General features: G+C 40.2%; 1 protein-coding gene across 1 annotated transcript in view; it reads right to left on the bottom strand.

Moving 5' to 3' along the window:
* Positions 1–1390: 1390 nt before the first annotated feature.
* LOC149259914 (suppressor of RPS4-RLD 1-like) overlaps positions 1391–24592 on the bottom strand; it is a 167830-nt gene continuing 144628 nt past the window's right edge. The window contains exons 10-11 of the mRNA XM_089455684.1: positions 1639–1709; positions 1391–1451 (exon numbers count right to left, since the gene is read on the bottom strand). Coding sequence (XP_089311810.1) covers positions 1391–1451; positions 1639–1709 — 132 coding nt within the window. The remainder of the gene's footprint in view (positions 1452–1638; positions 1710–24592) is intronic.

Below are 24592 nucleotides of genomic sequence, written 5' to 3'. Positions count from 1 at the left end.
TTTTCTGACATCACAGAGATATCTGCTGGGCAAGGAATGTCATGACGGAAATCATCATTCAGTGGTGTGCTGAAAAGTCCTTAAGCATGCTGAAGAGTTCTTCGGTATGCTGACAAGCTCCTTAAAGTGTTGATGAGTTCCTTCCATATGTGGATAAACCTTTCCAGTTTGCTAATGAGTCGGCACAGTGCGCTGTGCCTTGTAATAAATGATTTTATACATGACTAGAGCTGAGAACCTTGTATGTCTCCCTCTTTTTGCAACTCAATCCAAAGTTCTTGCAGCGAATATCTCCATTTATTATGAGGTTCTTTACAATATGGCTTCAAAGATTAGTAGCTCTTTTTAAGCAATGAGGTTCCTTCTTTTCCTCTCATTATTGTAAAGAAAAGCATTAAAGCAGTTACAGAATTACCTAGTCATGTTAAGTCATCTTTCCCAGAATTTGCGTCACTACCCAATTATCTAACAGAACAAGTTGAATAAGACTGACTTTGTAACCATTTTTGGTTTGGCAGCTAATAGAATAATCTTGATCCTTCTAGTTCCAGTAACTGGTCGTACTTACCATCTTCAGTTGAATTATTAGAGATCCAGTGACATGCAGAGTAAGGGCCCACTCTTGCAGTGTACAACTGGATGCCTCTTGTGTTCATAGCATTAGATTTCATTTTCTGTTGAACCATTATTTCCTGTTGATTGCATTCTTGATCAATAAGACAAGATAATTTTATTGATGTCCAAAGTCTATGGAGGTGTACATATTCCACTCCCCTCTGGATCTGAGCCTGTGGCCCATTTAAGAGGAAGCGCCTGTTCTTAACCATTAGGCCCACTCATCAATGGAAAGAATAATGCAGTGTAAATGTTTCTTTATCATTACTTCAGCTTTCTATGATTTCACATCTGTAATGTTAAATAACACAGTAACTTTTATTACAACTGGTTTCGATCTTCCCAGAAAGATTCAGTAAACCAAGAAAACTGCCTTCCGGTTGATTTTGGAAGGATCCATCCAGGGAGTCTTAGATTTGTTAACAGTCAAATATAGTGGCACTAGTTTCCTGTAGAGGAAGCACTATGGATCAATGTAAGCATGCTTTGGTTCTGCTGTAGAGTGTTTCTTCTGCATTTTCTTGCTTATGTTAAGTAATAGGTTTAGCAGAATAATAGTCCAGACAAAACCCGCAGGACAACCAGTAAAACCTTTACTAAAGAAGATAAACAAAAGTGCTGGGATTACATATAGTGTAGGGATTTTGAACGTTTACATCTTCTGGTTTATAAACTAAACTGACTTTTGGTGTGTATTGGGTTCATCAATCCCAAGCATTACTGGAACCTGTCATACTCCATGACAACATAAACTAGTATATACTAGAAAGTATACTTACTTATGGTCTCCCAATCCATGTTTAAGCAAACCAAGCAAACGATATGCATTTACAAACCTGCACCACAACAATCAGAAAATATCACTGCAGAACTAACTTATACTTTGTTAGAACTACTTAAACTTTGTTAGAACAGGGTAATAAAATCGTATTTTTAAACTAAGAAAACAACAGTAGACATAATATCGACTTCAAACTACTGCAAAATCAGAACCAGCAATAGATAAAAAAATTGGACTATCACCTCCTATCAATGGACAAAGCTCTTTGTAAGCATTCAACAGCCTTCTCAGATTTTGCTAGCTCTTGGTATGACTGTCATCCAGTAAAATGTCAATAAATGAAAATTTAAAAATCAGTTAACCACCATAGCCAAATGAACCTATTCATATTTATATCTTCATATTCTTGTAAAGGGAGCAACAAAAATCCATATTGCAAATTATAATCACAAAACCAACACAAATTTAAGACACAACACCATGCATTACAGTTGAATCACACATTGTTTCTGATCACAAGATACGTGTAACAGAAAGGGAAGACTTCTAGCTGCTGATAGCCACTAATCATCATAAGTCAGCTCTACTGGACATTATAATTAAAATTTAAAACAATCAACTTAGAAGTATACATTAATTTATGCCACAAATAATTTTAATTCACCCCACATTAATACAAGTGTGGCAAACAAAGCCATTTTGCATAATGTAGCAACTGCAGCCATTCTAAATAAGTAAAGAAGTAACATGACAGTAGACTATACATTATTCCTTTACCATTTTTGCAGGAAAAATCAATAGTCATCCCTATAAAGAAGAATGAGTTTTCTGTCTTGAAGAGGTTCACATTTATTTTAATCTCACAAGCTTTGTCTGCCATTTTCAGATTGTACTGACAGAAAGATGGATATAACAAAGTTACAACTGGGTATGACAGTAAACTGCCAGGTGACAGGATTTGCTGTCTTACAAGTTACAGTGGAAACCAAAAGCCAATTTACCCCGAACTCAATCTCATTTCTTCAGACAACACATTCTAAAATCTGTACACATCATACCTTCATAAGTTGGTGGAAAAGAACACTGCCAGATATTACATTAACATTGCTTTTCTATTGAAAGTGTCACTCTCACATATGAACTAAGTTCTTTTATAGCCAGGTTTTAAACGTAAATAGATCAAATAACATTCAATGAACCAATTTGAAAAAATACATAAAATAATTCATTTTTAATGAAAAAAAATCAGATTTCAAACCATGATTCTGTTAGTCTGTGTAGCTCGGACACGTGTTCTAGTCTCAAATTGTGTCTGTCACCACACGATTTAGCCGGGACCCTAGGAGGGGTTCCAAAGGAACTACTACTAGACCACATGACAATGACGGGACAAGGACGCACTGTCACCTCAGTCGATATCCTCTGCTCTATACATACTTTCACCGATGGGAGGAGTCCCAGTATTAAGGAAATCACTAGAAAGATAGGGATTAATAACAATGTACAGTGTAATTTCCAAAGCACATTCAAAGGAGAGACATAGATAATAGGCTTGGTTGCTTCAAGAGAAGGATAAGGGCTCTATAAGAAAGGCTAAAAGTGAGGTTTAAGCCTAGGGAATAGGGACATTCTCTTGTGATGGTATCCTAGACCTAAGACTCTTCAAGAAAATAAGGTTCCTCAAGTGCCTTTGAAAGACAAAGGACAAATTATGTTGTGCGACCACAAAAGGGAGTCTCGGGAAGGTCCAAACTTGAAATAGGGTTTGAATTATCCTTAAGAGAGTGTCTAGGTCAAGTAAGGATAAAGGAAGGTCACAAGAAAGATTAACTTCCTTTGAGTTTTTGAATAGATAGACCTTCAACATGCCACTAAACAAAGATGGCCTAAACCAAAATGAAGTTGGAGCTAGGGATTGATGTTTCCCATAAACCAACCGTGGGATAGGCCTCAAATCTGGAGGGTTAGTGGAGGACACCCCAGTGCGGTTACTCACCAACTCGATCTTCGAGAGGATGGCTCTAAAGGAACTCGCTTGATACCCTAGCTAGGTCGTCTAGGATTAGGGAAGAAATGCAAAGAAAGGATAAAAGATAGTTTTAAGGTTAATCATCAAGGATTCGAAACTCAGTGTCCGTCTATTGGGAAATATGGATTCAAGGATTACTTTCATTTTAAAATTTCACTCTATCAAGGAGAACCAAGCAACTTCGCTAACATTATAGGGTTAGCCACATTTACTATAGGTATTTATACTTCTTTGAAGATGGTTGATGGAGTTTCAAGGTAATGCAATGGCAAATAGACCTCTAGGAACATTCATTCACTTTATCTTAGACATGTAATGCATGCAATACTTCAAATCTTAATGTCTCCAAGAATTCGCATTCCAATCAGGGCACAATAAAACTTGACAAAACATTCCATACATTAATCATGTGACATAATAGAGAAAATAGCATGAAAATGGCACTTACAAGAAAAAGCAAATATATCCATCCATCAAAACATCAAATAGAAGCTCCAAAATGAGATAGCAAAACTTTCCAAACATCAAAGTGCATCCCAACATCCAAAATTTCATCCAAACTGCAGGTCCAAGTTCTTTTTCACAAGAGAAATCCAATCCAAGTGATGATGATTGATACAATGAGGCTCTCATGTATTTATATGAACCTTGGAGGCATTTGAATGGCCTAAATTAGCCTAGTGATGCCCCTATAATAAAATAATGTGCAAAATAACATCACTTTGGTGATAAGCCCACCAAATAGCTCCAAAATATGAATAATTAGCCTCTCAAGAGGGCCGAACTGACAAAACAATAGCTAGTAGGGTCGTTGGAAGGCCAAATCAAGTCCCTCATGTGCCATAATGAATAGGAGGGCTCCAATAACAATGATAAAGCAGAGGGACCACCTAATCTCTGTTGGAATTTCTAAGTCTATCCGTGAGAAATCCTTCATGTACTTTCTGATTTAATTCTTCCTACTTTATCTGTTAATTAACAAGTTATTTACCATGTAAATATTGAAAATAGATTCAAGTACATGCTCAACACATACAGATCATCAACTAAAGGAAAAACAAGTACACAAGTGACACCGTTATTTTTGGACTAATGTCCCCGGAAAAACCCAATGTGGGAAAACCGGTGCAACTATCTGAGGGTCTTATTATTAAGTAGTTTAAGAATACAATCTGAGTGCCAGAAATGGCTCACCCAACAGAGAATGCTCTCGGCAGTAGTACCTCTCAGTCGAAGACAGATATTCCAACTAAAAACCCCGGATGAACAATCCCACAGCTCTCAGCGCCAATCTGCCCCAAGAAATCTCCCAGCATCTGCCTCTAAGGACTACGTCAGCCTCTCTGGCCCAGCATCAGCCCAACTAGCTATGCGTCACCAACGCTGGCTCTCCTCAGGCACTGTGCAGCTCCTAGCTACCTCTGCATGGCTTTTGGCTGCCTCTGCGTGGCCTTTAGCTGGCTCTGCATCCCTCTCTCTGGCTTCTGCGCTGATGCTCCCAGTACCCTCTCTGCTTCTGTATTCACTGCCCCTCAACTGCAACTCTGATCACTCCTTCAATTTCCTCAGCAAGCCCTGCCCCAGAAAATCGAATTCTTGATCAACTCGGTGTGTCCTCCAAGTGACCCTCAAGCCTCCTATTATACTTTTCTCGTTGACAATTCAACGGCCGAGCTTAAGTCCCTAATCAACGGCTAAGATTAGATATGGCTTGATCCATGACTTTTGGACCATTCTAACCCAGTTTTATATTAATTCACATTAATATTTTATTTTCCATAAGTTTAGACTTAAGAACTCCATTAAAAATATTAATTATTTTAATATCTCCCAAACTGTTTAGATTCTGCCCAAACTATTTCTGGGTATTGGAGATATCATGTGCTTTAGCCTCTCCACCAATTTTCATGGCTAGAGCACATCCAGTGCTACCCAAATCAACAATCCCTCTTAGCGAGGACTATGCTCTAATAATACTCCTCACTGAGCATCACCCTGATCATCTGGCATCGGTCCTTGTGTTGATGTTAGGCCTGCTACCCAACATCCTCTGTATTGTTGCATCATGTATTGCTACCCATGGCCCTGCCACTGCTGCATTTGTACAGCATCTCCCTCTGTATCCGTGTTGCATCGTGTTGCCCATAGCACTGCCACTGCTAACTACTTCACTGCAACTCAGTTACTAAGAAATAAGTAACTGATCTCCCAACTCTGACATCTTTGTCAGTTCTGCTACTCCTCTTAGGGGCTCTTGTAGCAAGGTATAATCCAAAAGGTTGGGTACCTCGAGGATCCTTCCCCTCATCACCTGTAGTCTGTCTGACTACAACTCGATGTCTCCCCACTTCCTTTCATGAGGTGCATGAGCAGTCATGGCACAATCATCATCTATCTCCACTTCTTTCTCCGCCCTTGCTGGCACAGCCTTGGTCTTAGAAGCCTCTCCCTTGCTCCTCTTCCTCAAACACTAGCTCGCATAATGACCCAGTTCCCTAAAGTGGAAGCATTTGACCTTGGAGAAGTCCTTCTTCTTTCGTTTCTCCTGCTTTCCCTCAGATGCTAGGGCAGCATCCTCCTCTTCCTCCTTGATTCTGACCCCCTTGCCGCTACTTCCTGCCTTGGTTAGCCTTCTGATCTCTTCCTGACAAAGAGCCACCCACAGTTCCTCCCAATCTGAAAGGGTCGATCTACCCAGTATGCTCTGGACAAATACCTCCCAGTGCTCTGAGACTGCGTTTAATGTTGTCCTCACCATTAATTCCTGATCTGGTGTGGCCCCTATGGAAGTCAGTTGATCCCAGATCTCCTTCAATCGACCGAGGAAGATGTCGATCTGTTCTCCTTTCTGCATCTGACATGACTACATCTAATTTTCTAGTAACATCTTCCTCTGCACGGAAGTATGCTCATACAATTTCGTATCCAAGAGGTTGGGTACCTCGAGGATCCTTCCCCTCATCGCCTGTAGTCCGTCTGGCTACAGCTCGATGTCTCCCCACTTCCTCTCACGAGGTGCATGAGCACTCATGGCATAGTCATCATCTGTCTCCACTTCTTTCTCCGCCCTTGCTGGCACAGCCTTGGTCTCAGAAGCCTCTCCCTTGCTCTTCTTCCTCGGACACTGGCTCGCATAATGACCCAGTTCCCCATAGTGGAAGCATTTGACCTTGGAGAGGTCCTTCTTCTTTCACTTATCCTGCTTTCCCTCAGATGCTAGGGTAGCATCCTCCTCTTCCTCCTTGATTCTGACCCCCTTGTCGCTACTTCCTGCCTTGGTTAGCCTTCTGATCTCTTCCTAACAAATAGCTGCCCACAATTCCTCCCAATCTGGAAGGGTTGATCTACCCAGCATGCTCTAGACAAATACCTCCCAGTGCTCTGAGACTACGTTTAATGTTGTCCTCACCATTAATTACTAATCCGACATGGCCCCTATGGAAGTCAGTTGATCCCGGATCTCCTTCAATCGACCGAGGAAGATGTCGATTTGTTCTCCTTTCTGCATCTGATATGACTGCAGCTGATTTTCTAGTAGCATCTTCCTCTGCACGGATGTATGCTGATACAATTTCTGTGCTGATGACTGGGCACTGCATAGGTCAGGTCTGCTCCTTTCTGCTACTGTGTTGATCCTTCTCCCAGCTCAAACTTGATGACGCAGGCACTGCGTCACCCCTTTCTTGTTGCTTTTCCACTAGGAACAGCTTCTATCACTCAGAACAGCTGTTTTTGTTGTTGCTACTCTGCTTGGTTGATGCCCTCAGTTCTCCTGTGATTTGCAACCACGCTCTGATACCATTTTGGAATTTCTAATTCTATCTGTTAGAAATCCTTCATGTACTTTCTGATTTATTTCTTCCTACTTGTTATGTTAATTAACAAGTTATTTACCATGTAAACACTGAAAATAAATACAAGTACATGCTCAACACATACAAATCATCAACTGAAGGAAAAACAAGCACACAAGTGACACCATTATTTTTGGGCTAATGTCCCTGGAAAAACCCAATGCAGGAAAATCGGTGCAACTATCTGAGGGTTTCCAGTTTCAAAATATAATATGGGTGCCAGAAATGGCTCACCCAACAGAGAATGCTCTTGGCAGTAGTACCACTCAGTCGGAGACAAATATTCCGACTAAAAACCGCGGATGAACAATCCCACAGCTCTCAACTCCAATCTGCCCCACGAAATCTCCCAGCGTCTGCCACTAGGGACTGCGTCAGCCTCTCTGGCCCAACATCTGCCTCTCTGGCCCAGCATCTGCCTCTAGGGACTGCGTCAGCCTCTCTGGCCCAGCGTCAGCCCAACTAGCCCTGCGTCAACCTATGGAGCCTCTATGTCACCCAAGCTAGCTCTCCTTAGGCACTGCGTAGCTCCTAGCTGCCTCTAGCTGGCTTTGCGTCCCTCTCTCTCTGGCTTCTGCGATGATGCTCCTGGTACCCTCTCTACCTCTCTGCTTTTGTATTCACTGCCCCTCAACGGCAACTCTGATCACTCCTTCGATTTCCTCAGCAAGCCTTGCCCCAGAAAATCGAATTCTTGATCAACTCAGTGTGTTCTCCAAGTGACCCTCAAGCCTCCTCTTATACTTTTCTCGTTGACAATTCAATGGCTGATATTAAGTCCCTAATCAACGGCTCAGATTAGATCTGACTTGATCCATGACTTTTGGACCATTCTAACTCAGTTTTATATCAATTCACATTAATATTTTATTTTCCCTAAGTTTAGACTTAGGGACTCCATTAAAAATATTAATTATTTTAATATCTCCCAAACTGGTTAGATTTTGCCCAAACCATATCTGGGCATTGGAGATCTCATGTGCTTTAGCCTCTCCACCAATTTTTGTGGCTAGAGCACATCCGATGCTACCCCAAATCAACAATCTCCAAGCAAATAACTTGAGGTGCTCACAAGTAGTTGTGGGGGCACAAATAATGGCCTCATGGGTCTCCAACTGAATCAAGCAAGCTTGTGCTCCATCTATAAGAGTTGTAATAATGATGCAAGCCTTCCCTTGTCTCCTAAGGTGAGACAAAACCCCACCTGTGACCTAGATCTATTGCCAATTGTATGGTACAAGTGTGTAGTCGGTTGGGCAATGTGGTCCAAGCGCATCATCATCATCAAATAACTAAGACACAAGCAAGCAATAGGTGGTGCTAAAGGATCCCACGGTGTGGCTATCTGCTCTCTGTTATGGTGGATGCCCATGGCCCTCAACGCTCACCCTACATAGTGCCATTAAGACCTTTGGAGGGCTTGGATACCGTATAGGGAGACCAAACCCCAATATGAAGACCTACCTGCAATCCTATATAACATCCAAAGTCTCTCCTCACCCTCTAGTTCAACAATTCATCAATGCAATTGAGCAAATGAGCTTACAAATCATGGAAACAAGTAGGCACTTCATAGTGGCATGCCCTTCCATTATGGGCTTTAGAATGTACAGGTGTCTCCAAGCTCAAGAAGGACGCTAATTAAGGACCCTATTAAGTGATTTCAACCTCTAAGGGAGTGGCAGGTCCATGGTACATCCATCAGATGGTAGGCGTCATATGAAATAATGATCGAATGGAGTGGGGCAACAGGGAAGGCTCAAAGCCAAACGCCATGGTACAAAGGTAGTTATAACGAGGAAGGCCCACACTTGGGCATATAGATGTGGGAGGGAGCAATCGCGGCACATGATTTACCCCAGCCTTTGCTTTTCCACCCTTCTTCATATGCCTTTTTCCTTTTACAAATATTTTTTTCCTTAAACTTCTTAGGGCTCCAGGGAATGAGAGCACGATGTGAACGATATCTCAGTGGATACCCCCTTTGGGTAGGGCAGTTCATCGCCCTACAAGGGTTGGGACAATCATTGGTTCCTTATTGATCTAGGAGGCTCACATAAGAGTCCCTAGGAACTAGGGTGATAGCCATAATTATGGCAATGTTTTAAAAAATGATCGGCTCGAAACCAACTCGACCGAGTTGCTCTAAGTCATGCCCCCACCGGGTCGACTCGGCCTTCGAACCGGAATGGTTGGCTCGGTGATAGTGGCTCGAAAAAGCCATAACAATGATTTTTTTTTGACAATGGCTTTTTGGGGACCCCAAACCCATCTCTAGTTTGCCTTTAGGTTCTTTGGGGTCCATTCCCCTCTCCTAAACCCTATAAAACCAACCCAACCCCTCTTATTTCCTCGCAGCCATCTCATTGCATTTGAGTGAGAATTTGAGTGAGAGTTTGTGAGGAGTTGTGGAGTTTCTTTTTGGAGCAGCAGTAAGGAGTCTTGAAAAAGCATTGTAGCAAGAGTGAGGAGCTTCTTGGGCAGTTATTTGGAGCAACATTGAGGAGTTGGTTTGTAGGAGCAACCTTGAAGAGGCAGTTTGTGCCTAGAGGTATTTTTTTTCACTTGTAAAAATCTATTTTTGCTGATTAATTTTTATGTGCAAATCTCGAAATTGAAAAGAGTGTTTTTTGTGAAAGAAATGAACATTGAAGCAATGCTATTTTTTTTGTTTTCATTTTCAGATTTTTTTTCCTTTCATTTCCAAGTCAAAAAATGACACCTAGAGTGAAAGATGTTGCTTGGGCATATGTTGAAATGGTTGATAGTGAAATGCATTGCAAATTTTGCCATAGAGAAAATAAGGAAGGTCCTGGGAGCATTAATAGGCTGAAACAACACTTGGTAGGGATTAGAGGCCAAATTACTCCATGTGAATCAGATGAAATTGGGGAGATTAGGAAGGAATTGTTAGCCAACTTTGAGAAGTTTAAAGAAGAAAAGGCTAGGCAAAAAGAGTTGGAGGATGAAATTGGGAGGAAGAGGAGTATACAAAAAATGTTGGCTACCAATCCCCATTTTGATTTTGAGGGGTACTGATGCATCCAACCCCTTCCGATATGTTCCTCCCTCTTTGGATTCTATTCAAAAAAAGGGTAAGGGTAAAATGAAAAAAAAGGGTGATATGAATATCAAAAGTTATTTCACTGTCACACCCTCCTCTCCATCAGATGCACATGGTCCTCAAGCTAGTAGAACTTTGTAGCCCACTTTAGATGACCATTGAAAGAAAGAATTGAAGGAGACTGCTTGTGATTACATATGTAGATGGTGATATGATGTTGATATCCCCTTCAATGCTTCCGTTCACCATATTATGAGTTTGATGCCATACATGTTGTTAGAAAAGACTTCAAAGGCCCTACTATGCATGAGATAAGGGGGTATCGTTTGCAAAAGAACTTTGCCTCTCGATTAATGAGTATTTGAAATTTCAAGGACTCATGGGCAAGAACAGGATGTATCATCATGTCAGATGGATGGACAGATCAAAGGAATCGTACCATCATAAACTTTCTTATCTTTTGCCCATAGGGAACCATGTTTCTAAAATCAGTTGATGCATCTAATAAGGTAAAAGATGGACAATTGTTGTTTCAACTACTGGATGAGGTTGTTGAGGAGGTGGTGGTGGCTAATGTTGTTCAAGTCATCACAAATAATGCCTCTAACTATGTTCTTGCTGGTAAACTGTTAGAGGAAAAACACAAAACCATCTTTTGAACCCCATGTGTTGCACATTGCATAGACCTCATGCGTGAGGATATTGGTAAATTAGATTGGCTCAAAATCACTATAGATCATGCCAAAAGCATAACAAAATTTATCTACAATCATTCATGGATTTTGAGCCTTACGAGGAGACACATAGAGGGCAGGGATATTATTAGGCATGCCATCACTAGATTTGCTACTCATTTTTTGACATTGCAATCTATGCTTTCACAACATTGAAACTTGCAATAGATATTTTCCAATGAAGAATGGAATCAAAGCCAGTGGTCTCACAAACAGGAAGGCAAAGAAATGAAAAAGAAAGTTAATGAAGAAATATTTTGGAGAAAGGAAACAGAGATTGTGAAGCTTGCTGAGCCACTAGTTAAGTTGTTGTGGTTGGTGGATGGGGAAAGATTGGCTATGGGCTTCATTTATGAGGCTATGGATCAAGCAAAGGAGCAAATAAAGAGGGCATACAAGGATAAAGTGGCTAAGTATGGGCCAATTTGGGCAATCATTGATAAAATATGGATCAATCAACTCCATCGCCCAATACATGCAGCTGGGTATTATTTTTAACCCACGATATCATCATAAAGCTAAGACGACAAGAGCTTTGAAGGGGGAGGTTAGAGATGGATTGATTGACTGCATTGATCGCATGATCCCATTGGAGTGTGATCAGTTGGAGATACACCAACACGTCACAACCTTCAGCAATGCCTCAGGTACCTTTGGGAAGAACCTAGCAAAAATTGCAAGGGAAGCAAATGAGCCAAGTAAACAAAAATTTTAATTTTCAAATTCTTAATAATTATTTTGTTAAATCGTTTATAATTTGAAAGTTGGATATAATTTGTAATTTTGTTGAGCTAACTCATTGCACTCCTATGTTTTTTGCAGCACAATGGTGGGAGGCTTTTGGTAGTCGTTGTCCTGAATTGCAGAAGTTTGCAATTCATATTTTGAGTCAAACTTGCAGTGCTACTGGGTGTGAGCGCAATTGGTCTGTCTTTGAGAAGATTCACACGAAGAAGAGAAACCGTTTGGATCAAAAACAGTTAAATGATCTAGTCTATGTCCAATACAACCTTCGGCTCAGATGCAACCAATTGCTAAAAAAAGACATGATTCAAATCCCATTATGTTGGAATACATTGGCCCAACATCAGATTGGGTAGTGGAGTGTAATCCAATAGAGTTTGATTGTGATGAGGATCTTGATTATGATTTACAGACGATTGCATCACTAGAATAGGATGTTCAATTGAATGCAGATCCTGATCCACTTGTACCATCGTCAGGGCCAGCCCCAAGTCCTTCAGTTGCAGGTGCTTCCTTTACTCAGCCACGACAGAAGCGCATATCTCTTCTATCTCAGCTTGCAGCTGTTGCACAGCCTACTAGTGCTACCACTTCTACAGTTGCAGGTGGAGATGATGAGGAGGAGGAGCCATGGCCTGGCCTGTTAGACTTTGATCCAGAGGTTGAGCCAGATGATCTTGGCTCTTCTAATAGTAGCCAGTAGTATTGGTCACAATTTACTTTCGTTGTAGAGGCCATTTCTAACCTCCTTGGTTATGTGTTTTTGTTTTGATCTCTATATCATCATCATGTATGTATTGGACAGTGCACTGGGTGCCATTTTGATATAATGGATATATTCATGAGCCTACTTTGATCATATGTTGTCTTCTATCTATATTTTAATGTTGTGTGTTTGGAAACATGAATGAAAATCTTTAAAATTATGTTTTTTTATAAATAAAAAAATATATATTTAAGGTATTTTTTACAACGACCGAGTCATTGAAATCGAGTCGGCCGAGTCGATACCGAGTCAGAGTCGGAGTCAGGGTCGACCCTCGACTGAGTCAGAGTCGAAGTTGGAGTTTTAAAACATTGAATTATACGGGTAGAGCTCATTTTTGGCTTTTGCCCACATGCTAAATGTTTATGTCGCGGCCATCTTTTGCATTTTATGGTACATTTCTTGTTGTAAGTGCCCAAATTATGCTTTTAAATTTCTTTTTAGTTGCATCAACCTCGGAGGCATCGTTCCAGGCCAAAAACCTGCAAAAGCACCAAGTATTCAGTCCAAAAAATTCAAATATGGCTTTAGGGCAAACTAGGGCCAAAGAGGGCCAACGCTAGGCCCAGTAGGGCTATAGCGTTGAGGGAAAAAAAGGCTAGGAGGCTAAAGGAAGGGCAAAGGAAGGAAGAGGAAGTGGAGAAATGCCAACGCTGGAGGGAGAAAGCCTTAAATAGTTGGACGGCTAGGTTAGGGGCCTGAAAACATTGTCGTCGGCTCCACAAGGCCCACGACCTAGGAAAAGAGGTCGAGGCCCAAAAGGGCCATAGCCAACCTCCAAAAGGCTGAAAAGGGCAAACATTGGCCCTTAGAGGCTGACAAAGGCCCTTAGAGGCTAATGCAAGCCTCAAGGAGCCGCACCAAGATGATGCATTGGGTCCTAGGGCTAATGCAAGGGGATAGAGAAGGATGTTGGCCTTGGAGAGGCCAGATCTAGGCCCAGGACGGATGAAACTCAAAACCTCAACTTCGAAAGAGAAATAAAAATAAAAAAATCCCTTAAGATCTTCAATTTGTTGTAAATTTTCCAATGGTTGGCCCTACAAAATTTTATGGAGACTAGATCTTACCCTCAAGGGCCTAGATCTAGATCTATTCCAACTTTCTCCAATAGATCTCACTTGCACAAATAGATTCACAAACACCCAAAACCCCAAATATATACAAAATCTCAAAACCCCAAAACCCCAATGACCAAAAAATAATTTCAAATTATTTTACAAATATACAAGGGTTTTAAAATAAATTTTGAGAAAATAGTTTTTATGGAAGTTTTTATTTGATGAATGGATAAAAAATACTAGTATTGCGAACATCGCGATTAAATCGTGTTTTTTCATCCGAATGATTTAATCGCCGATGTTTTTGGCGATTTTTTTATTTTCAAAAAATCATGAAAAAATCGTGGGTGCTCCTAACAGCGGGATTTTAAAGCGATTTTGGGTTTTTGTTTGTCATTTTTTGCAAACAGCGGGCTTGTTTCAGAGCTGAGGAGGAGAGGAAGCTGACTACGAAGATAGAGGAGGAGAAAAACGAAAGATTTAGCATCCCAAGCAAGACAAATTCGAGATTGCACCAAATTTCTTCAGGAAAGCATGGTTTCCAGGTATGGGCACCAAATTTGGCCATTTTTTGGGGATTTTTCTTGTTTTTGCTTGGGTTTCTATAACCCATTGATTATCAATAATTTTTTAGTGGATTTGATTGTGTTTGTTTTCATTTTTGTTGCATAGAGTGGACTCTGGAGAAGGTTCATTTTGGTCAAAAATGCAAAAACTTAATTATTAGATTTATTAGTTTCATTTCTCTTCTTGTGCTCTATTTTTTTGCATCATTTTTGTTTAGGTTTGAATGTGCATTTTTTTTATTATTGTTGCATTGAGTTGAGGTTTTTTGTTTTTGTCAAAAATTCAGTGGTGCATGTAAATTTTATTTTTATTTTTTTAAATTGCAATTCTTCTTGTGGCCTACGTTCAACTTCAAACTTCATCTTACATTAAAACTCAAGAGTTCAACCAAGTTACAAATATGCCATGGAAATTGGACCCTCTGTGGGAATTTGATGAACCTGATGGAGGGTTTCACAGATCAAACTTGACCTGCAAGCTGTGTGGGCATCATATGACAGGGGGATATACAGATTGAAGTATCACCTTGCACAAATCCCTGGACATGAGGTAGGGCCTTGCAACAATACAAATCCGAAAATCATCCGAAGAGCCCTCAGATCATTGGAAGAAATAGGGCGAACCAAACTGTCAAAGTCAACTCTGAAGAGTCAACTAGAAAGGAATAGAGTGTTAGAAGGTGAATATGAGAGTGGCATTGGTTTTACTTTAGCATCAGTATCTACAACCAACCTTGTAGCTACCTCATCATATTTTGTTCCTAGAACCATGCCTAGTTCACAGCCATCTATCTCTTCAATTATTTAAAAAAATGAGAAAGAAGAATCTAACAAGTTGTTGGGAAAGTTTCTTCTTTAGAGTGATATTCCTTTCAGCGTTGCAAAGAATAATCCATGTTAGATTTTAAGCTTCTGTGGTAGTTTTTTGCAGTGGCATGATCCGGATTATCCACAGTTTCGTGTTCATTTTGTCGACATTTCGAACCCCAAAGGGGGTCCATCATCAGGACTAAATTAGATAGAATATGATTGAAAGCTTATTCAGAGAAGAGTCTGTCGACCTAGGTATAAATAAACCTAGATCCCTAATTTATATATATGATTTCTAATTTATTTTTATTTATTTTTATTTTATTTTTATTTTTTATTTTTTATTTCTATAATAGTTTTATAAAAACTTTATTAATTATTTATTTAGTTGATATACTTAATACATAAATAAGTTTAGTTAGTTTTAGATGAGTGGAAAGGGCCAAGCGATTGAGTTTGTCTAACGTTGCCCTAGTTCTTCTGATTTCATTTCGGATTAGGGCAAACTTAATTTCAAAAACGATTTATTATTATAATGATTCAATAGTCTATGATTTACCTTAGCAAAAGGAGGAATAATCCATTTTTCCAGCCTACTGTTGATACTATTGCAACTATTGACCCAGAGTACAAATTCCCTAATTATGATGACTTTAGAGACTACATTCTTCAAAATGAAAAGGCTAACTACACCAAGAGATTGGAGGAGTCTAGGGTATCATGGGCACACACAGGATGCACTATAATGTCACATGGTTGGATGGATCAAAAGGGTAGAAGCCTTATAAACTTCTTGGTTAATTGTCAAGGGGAAAATGTTTATGAAATATGTTGATGCATCTGCACATATCAAAAATGCACAATTATTATGTGATTTGTTGGATGTGTTTATTTTGGAGGTGGGTCCAGAACATGTTGTCCAACTCACAACGGACAATGCTGCAAATTATGTTGTTGCTGGCAAGATGCTTATGCACAGGCATCCTACTTTATTTTGAACACCTTGTGCTACACATTACATTGATTTGATGTTGGAGGACATAGGAAAAATTCTTATTGTCAAAGATATTGTTGACTTATCAAAAAGCATTAGAAAACTTATATATAATCATGCATCTGTGCTTCATTTGATGAGAACATTCACCAACAACAAGGAGTTGGTGTGTCCGACATTGCACGGTTTTCCACCAATTTCATATCTCTTCAATCTCTCTTGAATTCTATGTGTGATATGAAGAGAATGATTCTTTCAAATAAGTGGTGTGCTTTGGCATTTAGCCACTAACCAGAGGGAGAGGCCATATGCAGATTAGTTTCATACCTTGAAAACTTCTAGGCGAGAGTGCAGGAAGTGTGCAGCATCACTGAACCTTTGGTAAAGGTTCTTCTATTAGTTGATGGTGACAAGCCCGCAATGGACTACTTGTATGAGGCCATGGACAGGACCAAAGAATCCATTCAAACCTACTATGATGATAAGGGAGATGAGGGGTTTCAGAAACAACTCCTCCTATGGGCAGTAATTGATGAACGATGAAACAACACACTCCATCGTCTCATTCATGCTGCAGGGATCTACCTGAACCCCGCATTTTCTTACCCTTGTGGGTTCTTATTTCATGCTAAGGTCATAGACGGATTATTCACCTGTGTTCAAAGGATGGTGCCATCTCCAGCAGAAAGTGCAAAAATCTCCAAAGAAATGGAGATATACAAGATGGCAGGTGGCACATTGTTAAAATTGGCAACTAGGGCCAAACTCCATGTGGGTCATCTTATTTATGGCAGCTGATATTTTTCTTGGATCCCTCTCATCGAGAGGTGTAGGATTGATTTAAATATCATCAGATTCCGATAAGTATTCATGGAGTTATGAATTTATTTGTGTTATAAGACAATTCATCAAGGTCGGCCAACAACCAAATAAACCCCACATGTGCTCAATGTTTTAGTATAAAAGGAGATGCCTTGAGATTCATTTCACACACACTTCTCTTTTGATTTCTCTCCACTCGCTTTGGGTTTTAGTGGAAAAGAAATCTAGGAGAGGAAGCCCTAATGGAAATCAGATCTCAGCCATGGAAGGAACCTCTATGCTGCCCTAATGCAGTTCTAAGAAGCCCTAAACAAAGTTCTAAGGAAGCCTTAGCCACAGTCCTAAGGATTCCCTAGACGCAATCCAATCAAGTGCAACGCATACCTTGGAGAGCAGCTCGTTGGAAAGGAGAAGAAGTTTGTTTTGGGCTGCAGCAAAGGAGGCAAGACCAACGAAGAATTCAAGGACTGTTTGAAGGGTTTTTCAAGGGTCCAAAGTGCTGGAGAAGGGGCCGAGTTCCCTTGTTGTCATGCCGCAACCATAAGGATTGTTTTAGGGTCGTTTGGAGGAGTGCAGACTCTTGGAAGGGTTGTCGCAGTTAAGAAGAGGCTTGATGTAGCAAGCCGCAGCAAAAGGAGGTAGGCCGAAGTTGTTGATGAGGGCTAGACTGCCCAGAAATTGTAGCGTAGGGTCTCCTCCCCTCTTAAAAGGGCAGCCACAGTAAAGGAGGACACTTCTGGGCAGATTGAAGGGTTGTCAGGGACTATGTTTAAGTACCCTAACCAGTCCAAGATTGCAACAGTTAAAGGATAGTAGAACAATGAGCTGAAGCATGCACTTTAGGTACAGCAGCGACAGCGATACAACTGGAACAGCAGCAATACAATTAGGACAGCATTGGCAAGTATGGAGCTACAAGGGACAACAGCATGGTGTTGCAAGGGACAACATCATGGTAAATAGGACAGCAATGACATTGTGCAACGATAACACAATGGGACAGCAGCAACAGCAAGCACATGGTGGCAAGCATGGTGCTGCAAACACATTGGGACAACTAGGCTATGATGCTTGGTGGAGCATGGTAAATGGGACAACAAGGACAGTGCTTGTTGGAGCAGAGTACACGGGACAACAAGCAATTATGGATGCAGCTACATATCTAGATGCAGCTATCGGATGCAGCATGGTGTTAGAGACAACAGTATAGTGTTGCATAATGATCGCGTGCAACACAGTGATGGGAGCATGTGACGAAGAGCAGCTTGATGACAGTGGTGCAGCGTAATGATACTTTGCAGTATACATTAAGCACAGCAATGGGTACATTCATGACTAGTGAAGCATGATGAGATGCAACATAGTGATGATGGGTGCAGCATGGTGCATCACAATGAGGTGCAGGATGACGAGCAGCACAATGATAGGTGCAGCAAGGCGATGGAGTCACCTTGGAAAATCAGTTGAAGTAGCATGTCTTCAACTGAGTTCAGCTACCTCATGCATCATCTTCTTAGAGATGTTCTATGCTCTTATTTAGGTAAGTCAAAGTGTTGACTTCTATTGTAAATGTACTATCTCTCTCTCTCTGTTGAACTATTGAGAACATATAAAAAGAATTGATCAAGGGTTTCCCCACATTGGGGTTTGTCCCTGGCTAGCGCCACATCTTGTGTCCTCTTGTATTGGCTTGTCTTCTGCTATTTGTGTTTATATTCTATCTGCAATTTATTATTATGCTAATGTGATTGCTAATCTGGAAAAGATATTGAGCTAATTATGAAAATTGAAATAAATTGCTCTAAGCATAGAACATACATAAAATTAATACACATTTAGCATTGAAATGGTTGCGGTTGATAGGAAGACTAAAATGCCAGGTATTTTTTAGTTTGTTTCAAATTCCATTGTCTCTTCAAATTCATAACTTCATACTTTGCTTCAACTTTCAAATTTCATTTTTTTCTTATGTTTATCTTATCTGTAATTTTGTTGTAGAAGCATGGTGGAGAAGCTATGGTGCCAAAGTATCCCATCTGCGAAAGCTTTCCATTCGAATCCTCAACCAAAATTGTAGCTCTTCAGGATGCGAGCGCAACTAGAGTGTACTTGAAAAAATACACACCAAGAAGCGCAACAAGTTTAACTTAAAATTTAAAATATTCCAAATTTCCAAATAATTTTTTGAATTCATTAAATAATATTTTTTTATAATTAGTATTTCCTAGTGGCTTAATGACATGGTCTACATCTACTACAATCTTCGATTGTGGGTGAGGCAACTTGAGAGGACACCTAATATGGAGGCCATCTCATTAGATGGGATTGACACCACTGTTGCATGGAGGGTTGAGGCCAAGAGGCCTCTCATGGAGTCTGTCGATGATTGGTTAGAGCAAGAGTGGAGGGTGGAGGGGGTAGAGGGGAGCAGGAAGACAACAACAAGCAACAGGAGGAGGTGACACCACCTACCCAGGCTACCCCTGTCACCAATAGAGGACGTGGTCTACCTCCAGTAGCTCCTAGTTCTTCAGTTTCTAGAGCACAGCAGAGTCCACTGACAACTCCACTGGCATCTACATCTAAAGAGAAAGCTATTGCATTTTCCCACAAGAGGGGAAGAGGAAATCAGTAGTATCAATTATTTGGTTCATTTCATTATATATGACATTATGACTCATGATATGAGACACAACATTATATTTTTTGTTGATATTTTGAGGCTAAGTTGAGACCCAGGAGTCACGACTTACTATTTAGGACATGATTCGTTGTTATTTGTGATGTAGCACTAGAAATGATATTACACATCTTATATATTAGTTCTTTTATCATATTTATGTGTCAATGCATTTATTTTATATTGTAGATGCTTTAGATATTAAAATATTTGAAAAAAATGAATATTTTTGTATTTGCTGATTTTTTCCCGATTTTTACCGGTTTTTTCCCAATTTTCCAATTTTTTCCCCTCGCCTATTTAATCCCTATCACGATGTTCGCGACATTGAAAAATACTTCAGAAACCCAATGCACACTATAGCCTTAGCAAAGATTAAATCAATCACATAAATATTTGGGATCCAAACAAAGTTGGTTAATGCCTATATTTTGTGATATTGGAGACCAAGGACTAAGGTACCTACAAACACTATGTATACATCTTAAGAAAATATGTTAATCATATGGCAAACCAAATCATCTAAAATTAGTCCAAAACTATCAATATCGTGAATTTATCCACATCTAATGAAAAACGATTTTTATCATTTACCAACACAACATAGGAAAGTCCGTAGCCAGTGCATACCACAAATCAACGAACATTGAACACCTTGAACTGCACCCCAAAGTCTTTATTATGATAGAAATAAAAATCCCTAGTGAGACAACAGTATTACATCAATGCTTCAGCAACAATTTCTTAGCCAAAAATCAAATGGCCAGAGACTCAAATGATTCTCTAATTTATAGATAAGTCCTCCCAGTGGAAAAATAACGGCTAGTTTGTTTGATCCTTGTCAAGATAATCTCAGTCGTCAAAAAATACTTGATCATTTTTTAATTTTAACCGTTGAATTTTTATTTTTTGAGGAATTTTCAAATGTCTCATTTAATTCTATTTTTATTAGCTCAAAATTAATTATCTTGAGCTAATTTCCTCAAAAATTTGACTTTGACTTAACCACCAAGGTCCAAGGGTCTAATTTTTCTTGAAATATCCAATATTCTCTTTGTGGAGGACCTCCAAAAATTAATTCTTTTAAGACCCACGAATTTTTCCACTTGGAGAATTTAATTGACTCTAATACTTATATTTCTGGCTTAGAATTGTAATTATTTTTGCCAAAAAAATTAATTAATTGACACGAGGGGATTTAATGTTTTTCCACCCTCTAATATTTTGACCATGGTGTCTGGGTATGAGGGACCATGCATTCAAATATGTTTTATGTAATATTTTTTACTTTTCATCCCTAAAAGTGGGATACCCATTCGGCTTAGACCCTCAAATGACATACCCAATCTGTGTTGATTTGGGGTAGCATCGAATGTGCTCTAGCCACAAAAATTCATGGAGAGACTAAGGCACATGAGATCTCCAATACCCAGAAAGGGTTTGAGTAGATTCTAAACAGTTTGGGAGATATTAAAATAATTAATATTTTTAATGTAGTCCCTAAAAATCTAAACTTAGGGAAATTAAAATATTAATGTGAAGTAATATAAAACTGAGTTAGAACGGTCCAAAGTCATGGATCAAGCCAGATCTAATCTCACCCATTGATTAGGGACTTAATCTCAGTTGATCTGTCAACAAAAAAAGTATAAGAAGAGGCTTGAGGGTCACTTGGAGAACACACCAAGAGATCAAGATTTCAACTTTTTGAGGCTGGGTTTGTTGAGAAAGTTGAGAGAGTAATCAGAGTTGCAGCTGAGGCGCAGTGAATACAGAAGCAGAGAGGCAGAGATAGCACCAAGAGGATCAACACAATAGCCGGAGAGAGGGACACAAAAGCAGCCAAGGGTTCATGCAGAGCCAACCATGGCTCACGCATAAGCAGCTAGGAGTTGTGCAGTGCCTTAGAGGGCCAGCGTGGGTGACGCAGAGGGCCAAAGGATTGACGCAGTGCCTCTAGAGGCTGGCGCATGCCAAGCCAAAGTGATGTTGGGCTAACGCTAGTTCAGAGAGAGGCTGACGCAGTCCCTAGAGGCTAACGTTGGGGTTTCATGGGGCAGATTGGAGCTGTGAAGCTGTCGGAGTGTTTATCCGGCGTTTCAGCCGAAATATCTGCTTCCAAGTAGAGAGGTACTACTGCCGAGATTTTTCTTTGTTGGGTGAGCCAAATTTGGCACCCAGATTGTATTCTGAAACTGCTTAATAAATTAAACCCTCAAATAGTTGCATTGGTTTTCCCGCATTGGATTTTTCTAGGGACATTAGTCCAAAAACAACAGTGTCACTTGTGTGCTTGTTTTTATTTCCTTCAGTTGATGATTTGTAATGTGTTGAGCATATACTTGTATTTATTTCCAGTATTTACATGGTAAACAACTTGTTAATTAATAGAACAAGTAGTTAGGAATAAATCAGTAAAGTGCATGAAGGGTTTCTAACGTGTCAGACTTAGAAATTCCAACATGGTATTAGAGCGTGATTGCAGATCACAGGAGAACTAAGGACATCATCCGAGCAAAGTAGCAACAGCAGAAAATAGTTGTCCCGAGTTACAAAAGTTGTTCCTAGCAGAGTAGGAACAAGGACGGGGTGACAGAGTGCTTGCATCATCAAGATTGAGCCAAGAAAAGGCTACGCAGAGGCCAAGGGAGGCAAAGACAGGCTCATGTACAGCCACGCAGAGGCCAAGAGGGCTAACGTAGTTGGCTGATGACGCTGATTTGTTGGTGCCGGGATTGCGCAGAGCCTAGGAGCTCTAACCTTCAGTTTGTTGGGGTTTAGGAGGCTGTGGTAAGTTGCAGAGTGGAGCTGGTGGGGTACTGTAGTCAGAACAGTACCTAACAGGGCAAGTCCAAGGTAGAGGGAGTTATTGTCGAGGTGGATTTCTAGCCAAGGAATCTAGATCAGTGTTGCAGTTGCACAGACGATTGGAGAAGGGCATCTCAACATTGGCAGAAGGGTTTCCACGAGGGAAATCGAAGCTCAGAGGAGTCATACCAAGAACTTCCAAGAAGGAAGTAGAGCAGCGAAATGGCACTACACGGAGTAAGAGACTAGGACAGGCTGGACGAAGCCTCAAACTTCTTAGTTTGGAAGGCCAGAGCAATGTTGCACGAAGCGGGAGCAAAGCGGAAGCATTTTTTGGAAGCGGAGACGCCGAAGCATCATTTTCCAAAAATCTAGGAAGCGAAGCGTCCGCGGAAGCGTCTGCTATATATATATATATATATATTTTATTTTTTTGCATTTATACTCAAAACAAACATCCCAAATACCAAATTAATTGTAGAAAGATAGATATGGCATCCATGATTCCATTGTAGTTACTAGTATGTACAACAATCATCTATATTCTAGCTATTACGAATATACATCAAATTTTTAAGCATATTATAAAACATAAAACATTTAAGCATATTATAAAACATAAAACATAGAGCATATTATGATTTATCTAGCAAGTGAGCAACTGTCAACATTTGTCATTTCCAAAATTCAAATAATAATGTTTTCAAAATATGTCACTTGGTCAATGCCAAGCCAAAAAGGTTCAAAATTCAAATTCACAAGTCTACAAGTCTAATGAGTAATCTATGACAAAAAGTAGTAGATTGTGAATATATCTACTAATCTCTCCTCCTTCCACCACGAATGGAACGTGGCGGCGGGCCTCCACGTGGTGGCAATGAAGAAGATGGTGCCTGTGGAAGTCGTGACACTAAAATTGATGAAGAAGAACCCCCTGCTGTTGGTGTTGAACCATGGAACCTAGGAGTAGGAACCAAGGGACCAAATGGGGGTGGGGGTGGCATATCAACACGATCATCATCATCCTGGAATCGCTCAAAAAATTCATGCAAAAAAAAACACTAGTTAACAAAAAAATTAAAAACATGAATTAGAGAAATGCTTTATAAGGGAAAATTGGAAAATTCATACCACAATGGACAGACCTGGATAAGAGCATCCTCTAATTGCTCTAATCGCAACACTCCATCCTCTAAATTGGGCTCCTCTGGATTCTTGTCCCAAATCAACAAGTCTTTATTAGACTTTGCATCTTCACAGTAATGGGACAACAATCGCAAGTTGTAATGAACATAAACCAAGCTCTCTACCCGGTCTAAACTCAACCTGTTCCTTTTAACACTGTGCATGAAAGAATAAGAGCTCCAACACCTCTCTGCAGAAGAAGTGCTTACCACCTGTGATAGCACCCGCAATGCCAAACTCCGTAGAAGTGGAGTACCCCCTCCATGCATGTTCCACCACTCAAGAGCAGAAAAAGTCTCTCGATCTTTAATTGCATGCATGCCCCCAAATGGACCAGTGTTGAGCGTATAGTTGCTCACCTGTCTCCGTATCAATGCAGCCTCCTCCTCATCAGGGATTAATTTACTCAATGCAGCCATATATTTTTTGTGAACCTCATGGTCTTGGTGTGGTTTTCTCATGCTTCCCCCCCAGGTGCTGGTGTTGAAAGCCATGATGGATGATATTATTTAGGTGTCAAAACATATGCTAATGCATGCAATGGAACATTTAGCATTTCCCATCGGTTTTCCACCTCTACACGAATATAATTGTACAAGGTGGTATCTCTAGGCTCAACAATGTCTTTAATCTGCCCCAACATGCTATCCATTTGCTCATACGCCTCCCCAATTACTGGTCGATCTAAATCTGCAAACTTGATCATATAATAAATTGGTTTGGTGAATTGCAAAACATATTTAACCTGTCCCCAAAAGTAACTGTCAAGAACAGTGTCCTTGACTGCATTAGCACCATCTATGTCAGTGTTAATTTCATCCCATGAATCAGCACACACCAGATTAGTTAAAGCTTGTCTCACCTTCACTAGCCGCCTAAAGGTGAGGTAATAACTAGCAAATCTTGTCTTTGCAATTTTAAGCAACTGCAGCTTGGAGTAAGTGCCATAGAAGTAGTTTACCCCTGTATGCCCTGTGATGAATTTAATGAGTTGCTTCCCTTTCCTGTAAACCTCAGCAATCCACCCACATTCTTTGTGTTTCACAATATCATGCATCAAAAGGTTCAATGTGTGAACC

Source organism: Pinus tabuliformis, chromosome 6 (genome assembly GCF_031772625.1).
Source record: "Pinus tabuliformis cultivar Carrire ecotype Pingquan chromosome 6, CPIR1, whole genome shotgun sequence".
Taxonomy (NCBI): Eukaryota; Viridiplantae; Streptophyta; class Pinopsida; order Pinales; family Pinaceae; genus Pinus; species Pinus tabuliformis.
This window is presented reverse-complemented; position numbering and strand designations above follow the sequence as displayed.